The sequence below is a fragment of the Eriocheir sinensis genome, unplaced genomic scaffold, assembly GCF_024679095.1.
Source record: "Eriocheir sinensis breed Jianghai 21 unplaced genomic scaffold, ASM2467909v1 Scaffold690, whole genome shotgun sequence".
NCBI lineage: Eukaryota > Metazoa > Arthropoda > Malacostraca > Decapoda > Varunidae > Eriocheir > Eriocheir sinensis.
Genome location: NW_026112043.1, coordinates 195,993 through 217,085, shown reverse-complemented (window position 1 = coordinate 217,085; position 21,093 = coordinate 195,993). Strand labels below are relative to the sequence as shown.

Below are 21,093 nucleotides of genomic sequence, written 5' to 3'. Positions count from 1 at the left end.
AGTTACAGTAAAATGAATACGATAATAATGAATGCACAATAATAATAATAATAATAATAATAATAATAATAATAATAATAATAATAATAATAATAATAACAACAACAACAACAACAACAACAACAACAACAACAACAACAACAACAGATGGGCGGAAGACTGGTGGAATTCAATCTTGGTAATCGGTCACACAGCCTCCTGCCCCCCTCCCTCCCCACACGCCAGGCCGCGCACTTCTGGGACTCCACACGAAGGGAAAGCCGCCCCTGCCCGCCGTCCTTCTCACTGACACAGGTAAGTATGGTATTCATGCCCCCCATTAACACACACAAAAAAAAAAAAAAAAAAAATCTCAACTGATCTTGATTCAATGCAGTTACCCCTGAATACGTTTGAAGACGACTCCGTTTTCTTTCATTTGAACCTTAAGCCCTCAGTACAGATAAGATAAATTAAATAGAAAAAAAGTCAAATAAATGATAAGATGAAATAAAATAAAACTAGAACTATATCCTTTTTTTCCCTCGCCGTGATTGCACCATCAAATGTTCCGCCATTCTTCTTTATATTAGTTTTACTTTGGTCACTTTACATTCTCGCAGTATCTTTGTATATTGTCTTTAATTTCTTTTTCCGTCCCTATTCACTTTTTCGTCCCCTAAATCTTACTGTCCCTCTTTACTTTCGGCCACTTTGCTTTCTTACATCTTTATATTATTTGCCTTTAGTTACTTTTTACCGTCCCCATTTACTTTCCCAACCTTTCTTTCATCATCTTTACAATCATTCTCACACAATCTTTCCAATCTTTCTCGCACATTCATTCCAGTCTTTTCAATACTTCTTGCATCATCTTTCCAATCCGTCTAACACCATCTTCACAATCTTTCTCACACATTCATTCCAACCTTCTATAAATTTCTTGCATCATCTTTCCTTCACTCCTAATTATTGGGCAGTGCGTAACATGCAAGGCAATAGGAGCATGGAGGATAACTTTTCTAATCTTTCTAACGTCATCAATCCAATCTTTCCACTCTTTCTCGCACCATCTTCCTAATCTTTCCCTTCTTTCTAGCACCATCAATCCAATCTCCTCAATCTCTCTCGTCTTCCTCGCGCCATCTTTCCTTCGTTCATAACCACGCGCAAGATACAAAGCCATACTAGCGCCCAGAATCACTTTCCCAATCTTTCCTTCCAGAGGAGTACCGCCAGTGGCCCCCCGACACCCCCGGTCCCTCCTACCGCCTGACAGGGGAGCAGCGCGCCTTCCTACACACCACCGTCACCAGCCTCGCCCACTTCCTGGTGTGGCGGGACCCTCAACAAGGTCAGAACGAAACTGAACTAAACTATACCGTATACACATTTACCTTTGCTTAGGCCCGTATTCTCAGACACCTTTGGTTCTCCAGCAGCTATTTTCCACGGTCACAAAGGTGAAAAGTAAGGTTCTCAGGACTGAGTTAGGAGTATTTTTCACGTTCATGGCGAAGAAGCCATGTCAAACTATCACTGTACTTATAAAACTACCCATGGAAATACCCACAACCGGCCACAGTAACTTTTACGAAAGTCTGATTCGATGTAAGGTGAATATGGAGATGAGCGAATAGTCTCCTCCGCCGCCAATGACAATAATGGCGCAGCGCGGTGCGCATCACACATATTTATCGTAAACAATTAAACTTCACAAATCTAACATAACCTGACCCAACTTAAATATATCTAACCTGATCTAGCCTAACCTGAACCACCAGCTTTCAAAATACGTTGTGCTACGGTATAATGCCACAGAAAAACCTCTTCGTCATCCTCTGTCCCTGCACTACCTTCATGTGCCCATGACTCAGTCCGAAAAATCAAGCTTTCATTGACAAAAATAATGTGAGTTACCAATTTTTTTTTTTTTTTCAACACTGAATACAGTACTGATACGGCCAAGCATCTGGAAAATGAGGCAAACAGTATTAACTAATATTTCAATACGGAAAATCAAGTTTCTTAACTTGCCCATGTAACATCAGCACCATTCGAAAAGACAGTTTCTCCTCCCGAAAGCACATGAACATGGCTGCCGACGACTCGACTCGCCGCCGATAACGCCACTCTTTGATGACGTGAATAACATATAGCAACCAATTAATATATGAAGTTTGCCCTTTCTGCTACGGCCATATTACAAGTCGAACCCGATCATCTTCGGGTCCTTATAGGGTTCGTTTAAGGATGACCGCTCGGATCCCGACGGGGGGGGGGGGAGATTGCTCCCTCTTGCGCGAGGGAACACGGGCCTTTGCCAAAGCAGGGAGCCGACAGACCGACTCTATCGGCGATCGAAATCTAGCCGACCAAGTCGGTGTGTCGACGAGGACTGGCGTGTCTCTGCCCGAAGGGCGGCATTACGAGTCACTCCTATCACGGGCCAGTGGCTATGGTCCCATAGGGTACCAACCGATGCATTAAATTGTCGAAATCATCGAAATTCACTGTTATTTTATAGCCAAGACATGTATTTGTTTTAATAACGTAAATTTTAAATGCCATTTACAATGTCAATGCTGTTTTAGCAGATATAAATGAAGGGAAAAAGATGACAGGAGGTCTGAGGTTGGGATTACCTTGGAGCAGTGCGCCGCATCTCTCTGCCAGCCATACGCAGTACTCTCAGGCTACCCTTTATATAAGCTTTTAAAAGATTTTACAGCATGCAGTGCATTATGAAATTGCTATTATCTTATTAGAAAAGGATAATGACATAAAACATACGTCATATAAATGCTCAATTCAGGGTACACTTGTAACAACTCAGTGTTTAACCGAGTCCTCCCTCTTTACGTTTTCTCTCACGCCGTTGAAATGGCGCTCCGTTCTCTATGATGCTTCAGAGTGCCAACCTCAACTTGTACTACATACCACACAAGCTAACCCACTTTTGGGGGGTTGGTCATTCACAAAGCGAGTGTTTATATATCTAATAGTAACTAATGCTCGAACAATGATGCTGGCAACATCCAATAATAACTGATATATCAGAGTGCCAACATTCATCATCACTCATACCTCCCTTATATTAATAACTTTTGGGGCTGGCCACTACTAAATGTACTGATGGGGAATGCACTCTTAAAATAAAGGCTAAATAACTTGACAAACAAGTGAAAATCCACTTCACTGTCGTGCAATGTCACTAATCTTTGCTTGACACCACTATAATAAACTATCTGAATATGCAGGCGTGTTGAAGGTTGACACTGGAAGGACAGAGGAAACACTGTCTCTAATCGTTATTGTGTATGACTGAAACATAATTCCTACCTGTCATGAAGTCCTTTCCACAGACTCCAGTGTTCAGGGGTTGAGGTCTGGGCTCTGTAGATCCTCGATATCCAGACTTCTTCTAACAGCGATCAACTCCCTCCGTTCACCTTGACGCGTTGGTATTTTAGGCAGGCGGTAAAACGATAAACTTGGGTGTTTATCTGAATTATTTTCACGCCCAACAACGCAGCAAAGATGTGGTATTTCTGCTTTCAGACGGGTCACCAGTACGTGCCGTGAACACCACAAAATGAGGCTAGAAACTCGCGTCCCGTTAATCCAGTGGCCACAAAACCTCCATGCATGGTCCCCCATCAAGAATCGGGCTGATCCCGCCAACCCAGAATGCACTCTTCAGAATGGCTGCGTTCATTCTTCATATGTTTACCTTAAATGTTTTGTTTTAGATATAATACACGACGCTTGACAACGTTGGAATACAACGGTGTCAAGTGTTGTGGTATATATACAAAATCTTTGTTATTATCCTAAAAACGAAACAATCTTAACACTATATGACCTTATTGGAGTATCCAATTATTCAATTAAATTCATTTAAAGGTACTAAATAGCTGACATATGAGAGGAAACGACAGGTGTTGGAGAGTGTGTGGCAAAGTGCGGAGCGGAGCTAACCCCGCAGCCGCCACTACCCCACCCGCCATTTTCTCTTGGAAATACTATAACAACCTTATAACACATTATTCTAACATAATGGAAGCTTTGAAAGCGTCGTGAACACTCCTAATACCTTACACCGCGGTCATACGCAAATCTGCTGCTGCTGTCTTCACGTGATAAATCATACTCACGAGGGTGCCGTCCAGTGTTTACCGTAGCTGATCTTCGATCGTGTTAATTTAAAATGGGCTTTCTTGACAGTCTGATGATAATTTCATAAAAACATCACTTATAATAAGGGTCATTGTGAAGAAATGGATGAAAATGTTCTGGCGGGGGGGGTACCGTATGAATCTCTCCCGATCGTTCCAGCAATGCTGCCTGACCCTAGCCGAGGCATGACGCTCGTAATACTACCACCCGATGATCCTCGTACCAAAGGCCCTTCGGGTTTGACTTGTAATATGGCCGTTAATGGGGGAAGGGGTCATCTTACCCAGGGGTCCGTCTTACCCCACCTTCCCCTACATCATTTTTTTTTTTTTAAAGTTTCTATAGTTTTCCAGAAGCTATTTATTTCCACCCTGCAGGTAAATATGGAGAATCACTACGCGCCTCCAATATTTATTAGCCTTTAGGTGCTGAAAAGTTATCTTCCCTCAAAACGGTTTTCACGACTGATAAAATCAAATACAACACAGAAGAGAGAGAGAGAGAGAGAGAGAGAGAGAGAGAGAGAGAGAGAGAGAGAGAGAGAGAGAGAGAGAGTTGAATCTCAAGGCTCCACCCCGGCCTTGACATAACTTGCCTTCACGTACCTTCTCACGGCGTCCTGCACACCTGTTCGACTCCTTCACATCTCCCAGACACACTCCGCGTCTCACATGATCGTCAAGTAATGGAGACAACGCCGCGAGGGTCAAAAACACCACAAATCAGCCCCGCCCGGCCCCCGCCCACGCCTTCCCGCCATTGCCGCGTAAATAAACTAACGGTCCGTCTCGCCTTCGGATCGGTCCCTATTATTTTTGCTTATTTAGACTTTCCATGTGTCGTTGAATATAAACTAACTGGTAAAACATGCTAAAAATGAATAATAAATACTCTCTAATACATTTTAGTCGCGAAAACAGAAATAAAATGAAAACTTGTACGATAATAAGGACTGAATACATCCAAGACTCAGACCTAGAGAGAGGTTTTCTCTATATTCAAAGGAAAATATACAAGTTTTAGCAACCAATTCACAATCATATGAAAGAGACATAACATTTACAGCAACATGCACCAATATACACACATGGCAGCCTCGTTCCATGCCCTCACCGTCCATAAATCATAACTAATTCACAACACATGGAACTTTCCAATACCATTCACTCAATACTTACTGCACCAATCACCCAACACCAAGGCTCAGTACACCTTCTTTCACAGGACAAACTGACTGGCTGGTGGTTGGCTTGCTGACGACTCTTGTGGCTTCCTGGATCATCAACGGCCTGCTTCTCCTGCACCTATGGCGTCTGTGTGCCTCCAGCCGCAAGGGGAAGCCGAAAGAGGCTGACCACTGCTCTGCCGAGGTGCTCATCTCAAGGGGCGTGAAGTATAGGCCGGAGGATTCGAACTAGTGACCGCCCCTACCTTCAGCCATCCCCCCCCCCTCTCCCTCTCTCTCTCTTGTGGTTGTTGAAAGAATTATATGTATTTTTTCATTGTATTTATTGTCTATTTATATTTTTTTGTTTGTCCGTGGTATGTAGTACTGTGTCATACTGAATACAAAATCTTGACTTATTTTTTCCTGTTTTTAACTTATTTGTTTTATGCAGCGAACAAAATCAGTGATTACAGCAACTACCACTACTATAAGGCCCGCAGCTGCTACTACTACTACTACTACTACTACTACTACTACAGTTACTACTACTACTACTACTACTACTACTACTACTACTACTACTGCTGCTGCTGCTGCTACTACTTCTACTATAAATGGCTGCTTCAAAATATTTATACAGGGGGAGATGGGTGATGGTGGTACTGTGTTTGGACAAGGATGAGACTGGTTGGGTTTCTTAAGAATAGGAATAAGTCTTTGGTAAAAAAAATGCCGACTCTGGGCCACGACAACCCAGCGACTCGGGGTATGCGAGGTCTTGGGTGTGAAATACTGATATGAAAGGGTCGCACATGGTCGGAAAGAGGTCTAGAAACGATCGCCGGATGCTGATTCGGCACCGTGTGAAGGGAGCCAAGTCACTGGGTTGTCGTGGCCCAGAGTCGGCACAGTGTGAACGGGGATTTAGTGTTTGTTTTCTGGTCACACAAAGACCTCACTAACATTGACACTGGTTACTCTTTCACCAGATCTTACGGAAGCATTACATTCTTCTTTATTTCATGGAGAATGGAAAATCAAATGAAGAGAAAGAAGAAAGAAAAGAGAAGGAGGAGAGGAGAGAAAGAAGATGGAAGAGAAAGATACAGATAAAAAATAAGAAGTAGGAGAGGAAAAAAAACTAAAGTACAAAGAAAGAAAAAGAAGGAGAAGGAAGAGGATAAGAAGGAGAAAAAGAGAAGAAAGATACAAAGAACCTGATATATAAAAAAAAGAAAAAATGCCCCCTGATAAAACCAAAAGAACTATCTACTTATGTATGAACAGATAGATAAACACACTACATTGTACCCTAAAAAAGCCATTCCATACACACACACACACACACACACACACACACACACACACACACACACATCTATCCATAATACATACAAAGACACATACACATACATACGTAAACTTTACATATACACAATTTCGTCGTAAAAACATGCAGTAACTACAAGTAGGAACAAGTACCCATTTGTTCTTGCCCTAGAAATCGGCAAGTCACACAGAGTTAATAATACTGAAGGTTTGCTCATTGTCAGGGTTTAGTTAAGGCATTAGTGGTGGGAGGAACTGAACCCCTTTACTCTATAGCTCAAGACTTGTTGGGCTTATTAGAGTTAAGAAAAGGAGTTATTGAGAACTATATTACATTGTGTGTGTGTGTGGGGGAGGGGGTTGTGCGGGTCAGTTTTTCTTTTTCTCTCTTTCGTGTATGGGTAATTTTTTCTTTGTGTGTGTACAGATCAAGGTTTGTGTGTGTATATGTGTGTGTGTGTGTGTGTGTGTGTGTGTGTGTGTGTGTGTGTGTGGGCGTGCAGGTCAGTGTTTGTTTGTTTGTGTGTGTGTGTGTGTGTGTGTGTGTGTGTGTGTGTGTTTATATGTGTGTGGGCGTTTAGGTCAGTGTTTGTTTGTTTGTGTGTGTGTGTGTGTGTGTGTGTGTGTGTGTGTGTGTGTGTGTGTGTGTGTGTGTATATGTGTGTGGGCGTGCAGGTCAGTGTTTGTTTGTTTGTGTGTGTGTGTGTGTGTGTGTGTGTGTGCGTTTAGGTCAGTGCAGGATCGCCGCCACCGCCGCCAGCAGCCACGTCATCGCCAGAGTCACGCCGACAGATGCACCACCTACAGGAGACAGAAGAGAGAGAGGGAGAGTGAGCGCCACCACTTTTTACAGTAACTCCTCATGAATACACGCCCTTATTATCTTCCTTTCACCCTTCTTACTCCGTCTACCCTTTCCTGACCCGTTCTGACCCCATTTTGATCTCTCCTGACCTTTCCTATCCCCTCTTCACCAACAAAGGATACCTAGAACCCACTGGTGACCTCCCCTCACCTTTTCTGACCCTTCCCTTCGCCATCCTCACCTTTTCTTGCCTTCCCAGACTTGTTCTGACCCCATTTTGACCCCTCCTGACCTTTCCTATCCAATCTTCACAAACAAAGGATATTCATGACTCACTCGTGACCTCCCCCGTCTCGCCTGGCCGCCGTCTCTCCGCCTGCATGTCAAGGAGGGTGTACAGGACGCCGCTACATGTGAGGGCGAGGGACTGTTTGCGTTGCCTCGTCAGGAAGGCCTCGGCGGAGCAGGGCAGCGGGCACTCTTCGGAGCTTTTGCGGTAGAAGTCTGTGGATGAGGGTGGTGGTGGTGGTGGTAGTGGTGATGGTGGTAGTGATATGCGTAACTATACCAGAACAACTAACGAACCTTCGCCTTGCAGCTATAGCTATTTTGAAAGGCCACAAGGGAGAGTCGTCGGGTTCTCGTGAGTGTTATCACGTTCATGGTGCAGCAGAAGCCTTGTCAAACAATCATAAATCTATCCTTCAAAATAATACCCACAATCTCTATGAAAGCCTTTTTGTTTATTGCCTTATTGCCCGAAAGCCAACATTACATCATATACATACATTCATAGCATTAGTAAGGCATTAGACCGCTGAGCTGAAGCTCCCTAGCGGACAGGAAAATAATAAATATGTTAATTCAAAGTAATGCAGAGTATTACGGAGTACGGACTGGACCGGTCCACGTACCAGTGTCGGTGAGGAGGAGGGCGGGCAGGGCGGTGAGCTGGTCGGAGGGTTGGAAGGTCCAGAAATGGTAGTGTGCCTGGTGGTTTATCATCTCGAGGGTGGGGATGGACACCGGCGAGTTCGTGTGCACCACCAACTCCTGCAGCCTTATCAGCCCGGCCTTGCGGCGCTGAAGGGAAGGAAGGAGGGCCACGCAGGGTCAGGAGAGGTTAAAGAGGTCAGGAAAAGTCAGATGAGGTCAGGAGGCAGAGGGGGAAGGACGGAGACGAAGAAATGGTTTAGAAAAGGTCAAGATGTCACAGGAGGAATAAAGGGGTCAGAAGGAGTGAGAGAGAAGGTAATGAAAGGTCAAATTGGGTCAGAGAAGGAAAGAACAGTTGTAAAAAAAGCTACTGTGACGCGAAACTAAAGCACATCCACCTACCCACCCACACCCGCACCCACCACCGTTGCCAGATTATCGTACTCAGAGCCTCGTATTTACCGGTTTCTGAGCCATAGCTGTTGCCAAAAAACACCAATAATAAACCATTTTAACGCTAACTATATATGAAGGCAGTTATTGGGGTCGAGGAGGCAGTTTTGGGGTCGGAAATCGGCAAACATAGGAGGCTGAGTACGACAGTCTGGCAATGTTGGCGCCCCCACACATACCCCCCACCCCCACACCCACACACACGCACACACCTTCAGGTAGTTCCCGGTGAAGGTGTCTTTGAGTCTCTTGCTCTGGGATGTTCCGCGTGTCACCAGGGCCAGAAAGTCGCCCTTGTTCCCGTCCTCGCTGATCCTCTTGTACGCCGAAGGGAACGCCTGCGGGAGGGAGAGGTGTGAGGGACGGCCAAGAAGGGAAAGAAGAGGAGGAATACAAAATTGAGAGGTGTGAAGGATGACGAAGAGAAGGAAATGAAGAAAAGGAGGAGGAAGACAAGACTGAGAGGTGTGAGGGACGGCGAAGAGAAGGAAATGAAGAAAAGGAGGAGGAAAACAAGAGTGAAAGGAGTGAAGGACGACGAAGAAGGGAAAGAAGAGGAGGAGGAAAACAAGACTGAGAGGTGTGAAGGACAAAGATGAGGAGAAAAGAAGATGAAGAGAAAAGGAAAACAAGACTGAGGAAAGAGGACGAGGAAAATGGGGGTGTGAGGTGTGAGGGAAGAGGATGAAGAGAAAAGAAGATGAAGAGAAAAAGGAAAACAAGACTGAGGAAAGAGGACGAGGAAAATGGGGGGGTGAGGTGTGAGGGAGGAGGATGAATAGGAGGAGGAAAACAAGAATGAGAGGTATGAGGGAAGAGAAGGAGAAGGAGGAAACAAGAACAAGAGGTGTGAAGGACGAGGATGAAGAGGAAAAGAAGATGAGGAGAAAGAAGCAGGAATGAAAATGGAATGGATGCAAAAAATTGGATAAAAGAGGAAAATAGCATAACGAAGAGAGGAAAAACCGACCCCCCATTATCTCTTTTCAATCTATTTTCGTCTAGTTATTTCACTTTTTTTTTAAGATCCGAATCCTTCCTCTTCTGCTACAGAGCCATTCTTTCCATTATCACCCTATTCCATCTCCTTCCTTCCCTTTCTTTATCATGGCTTCATTTGGCCTTCCTGACGTTTCCCTTTCTTCTTTCACTCTTTCTCTTTACCCCCCTCACACACACACACACACACACACACACACACACACACACACACACACACCTTGCCGATGTCCTGGGGAAGGTACTACGAGTTGACTTTCATCCCTTTTCGCCTCCTTTCACCTTCTGTATCATGCCCTAAGTTGCCCCTCCTACCCCTTCCCTTTCTCCTTTCACTCTTATCTTTCCCCCCTCCCCTCCCCCCTCACACACACACACACACACACACACACACACACACACACACACACACACCGTCCCTAAGTCCTGGGGAAGGTACTGCGCGTTTTGGTTCATGTTTATCTTCGAGATGGAGTCCAGGATGATGGCCCCAGCGAACTTCAGCAGTGACTGGTTGAGGTGCGGCCACAGCCACTGGTGCACGAAGTGGTAGGCGCCGGGCTCACCTGTGCTGCCGTCCTGCAGAAAGGTGACAGGTGACAGGTGTAACAAGATAAGGAGGAGGAGGAAGTAAGAGATGGAGGAGAAAATAGATAACAAAATGATTATAAAGAAGAGGAGAGGGAGAAAATGGAGGAGAAAAGTAAAGATAGCAAAAAAGAAGATAAAGAGGAGGGAGAAGGGGAGTAGGAAAAGTATGGAGGAGAAGAGCACAGATAGCAAGAAACAGATGATGAAGAAGTGGGAATAAGAGAAGCAAGAAGATAAGGAGGAGAGGAGGGAGAAGGAGATTAGGAAAAATATACAGATGACAAAAAAAAGGATTAGGAAGAAGCAGGAATAAGAGAAGCAAGAAGATAAAGAGGAGAGGAGGGAGAAGGAGATTAGGAAAAATATACAGATGACAAAAAAAAGGATTAGGAAGAAGCAGGAATAAGAGAAGCAAGAAGATAAAGAGGAGAGGAGGGAGAAGGAGATTAGGAAAAATATACAGATGACAAAAAAAGGATTAGGAAGAAGCAGGAGTAAGAGAAGCAAGAAGATAAGGAGGAGAGGAGGGAGAAGGAGATTAGGAAAAATATACAGATGACAAAAAAAAAGGATTAGGAAGAAGCAGGAGTAAGAGAAGTAAAAAAAAAAAAAATACAGTGGGCGTACATAGAAAGAATAGGAAAACGAAGAAATATACGGGACAAAAAAAATCTACTAACAATATCTTGGTTCATAAAACTACTCATGGAATTACTAAAACTACTGCCTCTACGAAAGCCTAATCAAATGTGGGTGTGCAAGCTCCGAAACTTGACTGATTGATGGATTGATGGTTTATTGTTGCAAGTAAAACAATAAAGGAGAAGGGAGGAGCATGCCAACCCAACCCCCAGGCAGTACAGAGTGTGATTATACAATTAAGGATACATGTGGAAGTAGCACCAGGAAACTAAAAAGATACAATGGCAGGGGAAACTTGTGAGAATACGTACCCGCCATCCCACTCACGCACAAGCACAAACGCACACACTCACACACTATCAGACTATCACTAGGCTCATAAAACTACTCATGGACATACTAACACCACAACCTCTACGAAAGCCCAATCAAATCTGTGTGTATGCTTCGAAACCTGTCAGAAAACTTACCCGCCATCCCCCTCACGCACAAACACAAACACACACACTCACACACTATCAGACTATCACTAGGCTCATAAAACTACTCATGGAAATACTAACACCACAACCTCTACGAAAGCCTTACCAAAATGTTGATATGTAAACCCTAAAATGAGAATATAAACCACAGAACCCCTCTCTGACCCCTAACCACCCACGCCACACACAAACACACTCACATACTATCAGACTATCACTAGACTCATAAAACTATCTCTGGGAATAGTAACACCACAACCTCTACGGAAGCCTTACCAAAATGTTGATATGTAAACCCTAAAATGAGAATATAAACCACAGAACCCCTCTCTGACCCCTAACCACCCACGCCACACACAAACACACTCACATACACACCAACACTCCCTCCTCTTCCCCAACACACAAACACACTCACATATTCCTGCGTGTTGAGATCAAAAGCCACGAAGATGACGGTGCTGTTCCTCGTGAAGACCCCGTCAGGCCCCGTGGCAGCCATGTAGTTCCTCGCCACCTCCAGCATCGCCCCCACCCCCGCTCCGTTGTCCTCGAGGGGGTGTCTGTTGAGGGCGGTGTCATAGTCGGCGCCCACCAGCAGCAGCGGCCCCCCACCAGCGCCCTCAGACACCCCGATCACGTTCTCGCCGGCCACCTGTGTGTTAGTGCGGGAAGGTGTTAGTGTTAGTGGTTTTGTGATCTTTTTGTTGTTTATATGTTTTTTTTTTCTATTTTTGGTACTCATTATTTTATCGCCTCACATTTCTCTTTTTTCTTCTTTCTTCGTTTTTTTCTTTTTGTTATTTATATCTTTCTCTTCCTCCTCCTTATCGTCCTTGTCTTTTTCCAGTCTTCTTTCTTTCTCTTTCTTTGTTCGCTAGTATTTTTTCACTCTTCTACTTTTTCTCGTTCTATGTATCTTTCTCCTCCTCCTTCCTCTTCTCCTTCTCTTCCTTCTCTTTATTTGTCTTTTTTCTTCACAACCCTCTCTTCCTCCCTCTTTCCTTCGCATTCCTTTATTCTCAGCATATTCCTTCTCCGCTCCTTCATCTTCCCTCTTATCCTTCCCTTCTTGATCCTTCACCTTCTTCTATTACCATCGTTATACACTCTTCCTTCTCCTCTTTCTTCCTCCTCCTATAAATATTTAAAAGATCACAGGAAATTCGAGGAAGTGAAACGACGAAACTAAGTGCACGGATCTAACACAACGGCCCCCCCCCCCCCTCTCTCTCTCTCTCTCTCTCTCTCTCTCTCTCTCTCTCTCTCTCTCTCTCTCTCTCTCTCTCACACACACACACACACACACACACACACATCAGTTTCCCGCCTCCGTCACCTTCGCCTTCCCTCAGCCTCCCCTTCAGGGATAATTGCCATCCTTCTTCAGACAAGGTTCTGCTCGCGTCTTTCCCGTAATATTTCTTTGTCCAGCAGTTCACGCCATGGGTAGCAGCGCCTCTCATCAGAAGGTGGACGCGGCCCAGACCCTGCAGAAGGGATGCTGCAGGCCGGATGGCTTCACCCTATCGTACCGGAAGAGCGGCTGCTTTAGGAGATGGCGGCAGTTCGCCGCCTACAGGTTCCTCCCAAACGGCTGCGCCGGGGGGGAGGTGTGCCAGGCCGAGGGCGACCTTTGCGTGCCCTTGGCCAAGCTCTTGAGGAAGGACGCCAGCACGGCCGTCCTAGTTGAGTACACCGTCAGCAGGAAGGTGGTCTTCACCTCCAGGACGACACTCGGCGAGCTCCTCAAGAACATGGACTTCCTATACCTTCCCTTCGTCCGTGGTGGTGCGGACAACGACGACGTGTGCAACGGGCGGCCCTGTGGCGAAGAAGTGGGCCCTACCGTGAGTCCCGGGGCAGGCGGGGAGGAGAAGGCAGCCACTGACCCGGAGACCCCAGCCCAGGCTGCTGGGGCTGCGTCTGTCACTGCCCGGAGCAAGGCCTCGCCCTCCACCTCTCAGACTCTCCGCCGCCGGGCACCTACGAGGCCCAAACTGAAGCTTCGCAAAAGGGGCTACCACACCTACACCACATCGCACACGTCACACATCCCCCCTTCCCAATCCCCAGGAGAAGGAGGCACTCACAGGACACCACACGCCACGCCACGCCACACACCACAGGCACACCCTACGCCCTACACCTGGGCGGATGCCTTCGTGGACTTTACGGCGGTATGCGGCGTCGCGCTGTCCGCATTCCTGGTTTATAACCGCATGCTCTGGTGAGGAATCGCGGCCGTTGCCTTACCCGTTATGCAACCGGCGCGTGCCCAAACGACCCAGACACCCCCCACCCCCCACCAACCCCCATCCCCTCAACCCCATCCACCCATTGACTAAACACAACCAGCTGACCGATAACCAAGACCACCCACACCTCCCCTTCCCTCTCCCCAGGACGAGGAGGCTTTGAGACACCACACCACACCACACCACACACCTCCCCTTCCCTCTCCCCAGGACGAGGAGGCTTTGAGACACCACACCACACCACACACCTCCCCTTCCCTCTCCCCAGGACGAGGAGGCTTGCAAACAGCTTACAGCACACCACAACACCACACCACACACCTCCCCTTCCCTCTCCCCAGGACGAGGAGGCTTTCAGACACCACACCACACCACACCACACCACACCACACCACACACCTCCCCTTCCCTCTCCCCAGGACGAGGAGGCTTGCAAACAGCACACAGCACACCACAACACCACCACACCACCACCCCAAACTTCCCTTCCTCCTCCCCGGGAAGGAAGTCTTATTAACATCCACCAATCAACAATAGCCACAAAAAACAATAGGGGGCAAGTCCGACTGTCACTTCCTCGCAGTGCCCCCCGGGTAACGCTAACGACAGCGGCGAGGCCACGACAGGCCAGCACGCCGGTGGTGGAGGAAGACCCTTGCTTTAGAGCCTCGTGCCCGGCCTCACAAAGGAACACAAAGGAAGAACAAACAACAGCAGACCTGCTGGTCCATACGAGGCTGTTTGTGACAAGCTACACTAACTATCTAATCAAAGGTGGAAGATGAAGGACAGCAAAGGCGAAGGCTCCTCCCCACCCCCCCATCCCTCCATCCTAAGCTGGCAGGAAAGGAAAAAGAACCATGCAGCATGGAAAAACTGCATGGAAATTATGTAGGAAAGAGGAAAGAACTACCATTACTGCTACCACTAACCGGGCGATAAAAGCGGACAAGGACACCAGTATTCGAAAGAACTTAACGTTATTACGACAATGAGTAATATCTTAGTTGCTGGTTGGATTCAAAATACTTGTCTAATCTATTCTTGAAGGCCGTAACTGTTGTACTATAAACGACATCACAGGTAGAGAGTTCCAAACATTAACAACTCCATTGAAGAAGAAGTGTTTAGCTTCGTGCGACGAGAATCTTTTACCACTTATCTTCAAATTGTGACTTCTTCTTGTTCTATTTGATCGATCAATTGTAAAGTAATCTTCTGCATTAATATCACTGAATCCTTTAAACATTTTAAACACTTCTATTAGATCGCTTCGCATTCTTCGTTTTGATAGGCTGAATAAATTTACTTCTTTAAGCCTTTGTTCATATGCCTCGGAACGGACGGATTCTACGGCATCGAGCCAGGAACGGAAATGGCTTACGGGACAGACCACGCAGCAGGCTAAAGGCAGCGACGCTGAAATGTGGAGCTGTAGGAGAAAGAGAAGAACTAGTTGACCTGATGAAAGAGAAGCATTGGGATGTTGCAGGTCTGGCTGAAACCAGCGCCAAACATCAGGCCAAAAAGATACTACACGAGAATTATATAACGCTTTCTGGCGGGGCAGGAGATGGACGGCACGGAGCGGGGTTTACGATGACGCCTGAAACAGGGGAGCGAACACTGAATGTCGAGTGTGTCCGTAACAGGACCAGCGGGGTGACAGGCAAGTTGAAATAGCAAGAAATAGATATAATAATAATAGTAATAATAATAATAATAATAATAATAATAATAATAATAATAATAACAACAACAATAATAATAATAACTAGCGGGACCCGTGGATACACCACGGTAATGCTCGTAATCCTCCTTCTCTTCCTCTTAATCCTCTTTTAAATCTCTTGATCCTCTTCCTCCTCCTCGTAAACCTCTTGTAAATTTCTTAATCCATTTTTAAAACTCGTAATTCTCTTACATTTCCTCTTAATCCTCCTCTTAACCTTTTAATCCTCTTTCTTTTCCCCTTAATAATTTCTTAAACCTCTTAATCCACTTCAGTAACCTCTTAATCCTCTTCTAAATTTCTTTATCATCTTCCTCCTCCTCGTAAACCTCTTGTACACCTCTTAATTTTCTTTGAAAACTCTTATTCCTCTTCCATTTCCTCTTAATCCTCTTCTAAACCTCTTAATGTGATTGAGTCGGGTTTTGCGCGGGTTGAGTCATGGCCTAGAAGGCCTTGGTTGAGTGCTCTCTCACGGTGGAGCTGCTGGTGTTCTCGCTTTCGCGTTTTTTGGCTTTCGAGGAGCCACTTGGTCACAGAGCAGCCTCCCGAAACGGGCTGCTCCAACAGGGTTTAAGTGGATGACATCGGCAAGGAACAAGTCCGAATCGTAGTAAAAACTGTTCCACAAGTTAGCGAACTGGACGTTTTCTTGTGATCAAAGGGACTGAAGTCTGTTGTTCGTGCTGAAGGCCTTACTGTAAAAGCTAGATTCGGCACCGACCCTCGGGAGGGTTCCTGAGATTATGATGTTACTGGCATCCGTTTTACGTTTATACTGCTTGATCATGCGGCGGTATTTATCGAGCAGTTCCTCAGAACGGGTTGTCTTTACGTCATTTGTGTGGAGGAGGAGGAGGAGGAAGAGGAGGAGGAGGTAGAGAGAGGGATGCAAGGAAGGAGAGAAGAGAACGAGGAGGGAGAGAGAGAACGATAGGAAAGGATAGATGAAAAAGAAAGGAGACAAAGAAGGAAAGGAAAGAAAAAGAAGGATAAGAGAAGCAAAGAGAAGGGAAGGGAAGGGAAGGAAAGGAAGGAGGGAAGATAAAAAAAAATGCACATAAAGGAAGAAAAAGAGAATAAGAGAGCAAAGAAAATAATTAGAAGAAAACACGAGAAGCAAGAATGAAAACAAAAAAAGAAAAGACAAAATGAGGAAATGAAAGTGAAAGAAAATACAAGAAAATGAGAAAATGGAAAAGAAACACGAGCTGAAAGAGAGAAAGAAAAAAAATGAGACGGTGAGGAAGAAGCTAGAGAAAGAAAGAGAGGCAATGCGGCGGCGGAGGAGGAGGAGGAGGAGGAAAAGGAGGAGGAGGAGGAGGAGGAGGAGGAGAAGGATGATGATGATGAGGAGGAGGAAAAGGAGGAGGAGGAGGAGGAGGATAAGGAGGAGGAGGAAAAGGAGGAGGAAGAGGAGGAGGAGGAGGAAAAGGAGGAGGAGGAGGAGGAGGAAAAAGAGAAGGAGGAGGAAAAGGAGGAGGAGGAGGAGGAGGAAAAGCAGGAGGAGGAGGAAAAGGAGGAGGATTAAGAGAGGAAAATGTAAGAGGAAAAGTTGAAGAGAAAACAAAAGAGAGAGAGAGAGAGAGAGAGAGAGAGAGAGAGAGAGAGAGAGAGAGAGAGAGAGAGAGAGAGAGAGAGAGAATACCTGTCTTTACCTATCCTTCCCTAAACTAATTAAAAACAGACTAAAAAACAGGTACAATAATGATAATAATAATAATGATAATAATAATAACAATAACAATAATAATAATAATAATAATAATAATAATAATAATAATAATAATAATAATGATAATAATAATAATGATAATAATAATAACAATGATAATAACAATGAATAATAAGTGATAAAGAAAAAAGGAAAAAATAAAAATAAAGAAGGAAAGAAAGATAAAGAAAGATGGAAAGAAAGAAAAAGGTACAACAAGAAGGAAATAAAATAATTAAAGAAAAAACAAAACTAAATATAAAAAAGGAAAAGGAAAAGAAAAAATGAAAGGAAGAGAGAAAAAGGAGAAAGAAAAATTTAGAAAGAAAGAAGTAGAAATAACGAAGGAAAATAAAACAGAAAAAAGAGAAGAGCAGTGCCATGTAAAAAAGACAATAATAATTAAATGAAACAAACAAAAAAACATCGATTCATACTTCCATTCACGGACGAAACACGAAACGAAACAGTCTTGCTCGCGTTTCACCGGGAATCCAATTTGAAACTGCCCTTTTCTTCCGGAGAGTGAATGAAACTTGTTATTTACCTCATATGAGAGAGAGAGAGTGAGAGAGAGGTTCTGCAATTCGTTGAGAAAAATCTGATAAAACTCAACAATAACTCTCTCTCTCTCTCTCTCTATCCCGGAGTCTCTCAATCACTTCTACCTTCTCTTAACCAACAAAGTTACCCCGACACACTTTATCCCCTTTTCTGATTCTAGAGTTTCTCTCTCTCTCTCTCTCTCTCTCACCGTCCTCTGCTGTCCCTGGTGCCAGACCATCGTGCTGAAAGTATGAACCGCCACTTCGAGTCCGTACTGCTGAAACTGTTCCTTGATGTAGCTCCTCGCGGCCTCCCTCGCGTTGGGGTCAGCGCCGAACGGGTGTCGAACGCTGGTCAGCTTCTCGAGGTGGTACTGCATCTGGTGAATGTCCTGCCCCGCCGACAAGCCAAGCCCTGCTACGGTGCGGGAGGACGAGGAGAAGGTTAGGATAATACGAAAAGAGAAAAAGGAGAATGATAAAAAGGAGGAAGAGGTGTAGCAGTCACCGCTCAAATTCCGTGTTCCTTCCCCTTAAAACGGTTTTCACGACTGATAAAATTAAATACAACACAGAAGAGAGAGAGAGAGAGAGAGAGAGAGAGAGAGAGAGAGAGAGAGAGAGAGAGAGAGAGAGAGAGAGAGAGAGAGTTGAATCTCAAGGCTCCACCCCGGCCTTGACATAACTTGCCTTCACGTACCTTCTCACGGCGTCCTGCACACCTGTTCGACTCCTTCACACCTCCCAGACACACTCCGCGTCTCACATGATCGTCAAGTAATGGAGACAACGCCGCGAGGGTCAAAAACACCACAAAACAGCCCCGCCCGGCCCCCGCCCACGCCTTCCCGCCATTGCCGCGTAAATAAACTAACGGTCCGTCTCGCCTTCGGATCGGTCCCAATTATTTTTGCTTATTTAGACGTTCCATGTGTCGTTGAATATAAACTAACTGGTAAAACATGCTAAAAATGAATAATAAATACTCTCTAATACATTTTAGTCGCGAAAACAGAAATAAAATGAAAACTTGTACGATAACAAGGACTGAATACATCCAAGACTCAGACCTAGAGAGAAGTTTTCTCTATATTCAAAGGAAAATATACAAGTTTTAGCAACCAATTCACAATCATATGAAGGAGACATAACATTTACAGCAACATGCACCAATATACACACATGGCAGCCTCGTTCCATGCCCTCACCGTCCATAAATCATAACTAATTCACAACACATGGAACTTTCCAATACCATTCACTCAATACTTACTGCACCAATCACCCAACACCAAGGCTCAGTACACCTTCTTTCACAGGACAAACTGACTGGCTGGTGGTTGGCTTGCTGACGACTCTTGTGGCTTCCTGGATCATCAACGGCCTGCTTCTCCTGCACCTATGGCGTCTGTGTGCCTCCAGCCGCAAGGGGAAGCCGAAAGAGGCTGACCACTGCTCTGCCGAGGTGCTCATCTCAAGGGGCGTGAAGTATAGGCCGGAGGATTCGAACTAGTGACCGCCCCTACCTTCAGCCATCCCCCCCCCCCCCTCTCTCTCTCTCTCTCTCTCTCTCTCTCTCTCTCTCTCTCTTGTGGTTGTTGAAAGAATTATATGTATTTTTTCATTGTATTTATTGTCTATTTATATTTTTTTGTTTGTCCGTGGTATGTAGTACTGTGTCATACTGAATACAAAATCTTGACTTATTTTTTCCTGTTTTTAACTTATTTGTTTTATGCAGCGAACAAAATCAGTGATTACAGCAACTACCACTACTATAAGGCCCGCAGCTGCTACTACTACTACTACTACTATTACAGTTACTACTACTACCACTACTACTACTACTACTACTACTACTACTACTGCTGCTGCTGCTACTACTTCTACTATAAATGGCTGCTTCAAAATATTTATACAGGGGGAGATGGGTGATGGTGGTACTGTGTTTGGACAAGGATGAGACTGGTTGGGTTTCTTAAGAATAGGAATAAGTCTTTGGTAAAAAAAATGCCGACTCTGGGCCACGACAACCCAGCGACTCGGGGTATGCGAGGTCTTGGGTGTGAAATACTGATGTGAAAGGGTCGCACATGGTCGGAAAGAGGTCTAGAAACGATCGCCGGATGCTGATTCGGCACCGTGTGAAGGGAGCCAAGTCACTGGGTTGTCGTGGCCCAGAGTCGGCACAGTGTGAACGGGGATTTAGTGTTTGTTTTCTGGTCACACAAAGACCTCACTAACATTGACACTGGTTACTCTTTCACCAGATCTTACGGAAGCATTACATTCTTCTTTATTTCATGGAGAATGGAAAATCAAATGAAGAGAAAGAAGAAAGAAAAGAGAAGGAGGAGAGGAGAGAAAGAAGATGGAAGAGAAAGATACAGATAAAAAATAAGAAGTGGGAGAGGAAAAAAAAACTAAAGTACAAAGAAAGAAAAAGAAGGAGAAGGAAGAGGATAAGAAGGAGAAAAAGAGAAGAAAAATACAAAGAACCTGATATATGAAAAAAAAGAAAAAATGCCCCCTGTTAAAACCAAAAGAACTATCTACTTATGTATGAACAGATAGATAAACACACTACATTGTACCCTAAAAAAGCCATTCCATACATACATACACACACACACACACACACACATCTATCCATAATACATACAAAGACACATACACATACACATACATACGTAAACTTTACATATACACAATTTCGTCGTAAAAACATGCAGTAAGTACAAGTAGGAACAAGTACCCATTTGTTCTTGCCCTAGAAATCGGCGTCACACAGAGTTAATAATACTGAAGGTTTGCTCTTTGTCAGGGTTTAGTTAAGGCATTAGTGGTGGGAGGAACTGAACCCCTTTACTCTATAGCTCAAGACTTGTTGGGCTTATTAGAGTTAAGAAAAGGAGTTATTGAGAACTATATTACATTGTGTGTGTGGGGGGGGGGGGGGAGGGGGATTGTGCGGGTCAGTTTTTCTTTTTCTCTTTCGTGTATGGGTAATTTTTTCTTTGTGTGTGTACAGATCAGGGTTTGTGTGTGTATATGTGTGTGTGTGTGTGTGTGTGTGTGTGTGTGTGTTTATATGTGTGTGGGCGTGCAGGTCAGTGTTTGTTTGTTTGTGTGTGTGTGTGTGTGTGTGTGTGCGTTTAGGTCAGTGCAGGATCGCCGCCACCGCCGCCAGCAGCCACGTCATCGCCAGAGTCACGCCGACAGATGCACCACCTACAGGAGACAGAAGAGAGAGAGGGAGAGTGAGCGCCACCACTTTTTAC

General features: G+C 45.0%; 1 protein-coding gene and 1 long non-coding RNA gene across 8 annotated transcripts in view; one reads left to right on the top strand and one right to left on the bottom strand.

The window, feature by feature from the left end:
• The first annotated feature begins 260 nt into the window (after window positions 1-260).
• LOC126993863 (uncharacterized) lies at window positions 261-20,899 on the top strand. 2 transcript variants are annotated; one of them, XR_007748355.1, is made up of 4 exons: window positions 261-294; window positions 1,205-1,333; window positions 5,383-7,014; window positions 20,774-20,899. It is a non-coding gene; the product is annotated as an uncharacterized LOC126993863 (long non-coding RNA). The 2 variants fall into 2 exon arrangements; XR_007748354.1 differs by lacking the exons at window positions 5,383-7,014; window positions 20,774-20,899 and adding an exon at window positions 19,132-19,519.
• Window positions 5,644-21,093, bottom strand: part of LOC126993861 (uncharacterized) — a 32,820-nt gene continuing 17,370 nt past the window's right edge. The window contains exons 5-8 of one of the 6 annotated variants that reach the window (XM_050852998.1): window positions 9,062-9,187; window positions 8,375-8,543; window positions 7,797-7,964; window positions 7,318-7,456 (exon numbers count right to left, since the gene is read on the bottom strand). In XM_050852998.1, coding sequence (XP_050708955.1) covers window positions 7,386-7,456; window positions 7,797-7,964; window positions 8,375-8,543; window positions 9,062-9,187 — 534 coding nt within the window. In that variant the 3' untranslated portion in view covers window positions 7,318-7,385. Of the gene's footprint in view, window positions 6,544-7,317; window positions 7,457-7,796; window positions 7,965-8,374; window positions 8,544-9,061; window positions 9,188-19,854; window positions 21,044-21,093 lie in introns of those variants that run through there. The other 5 variants (XR_007748352.1, XR_007748353.1, XR_007748351.1 and 2 more) reach the window with 5 other exon arrangements.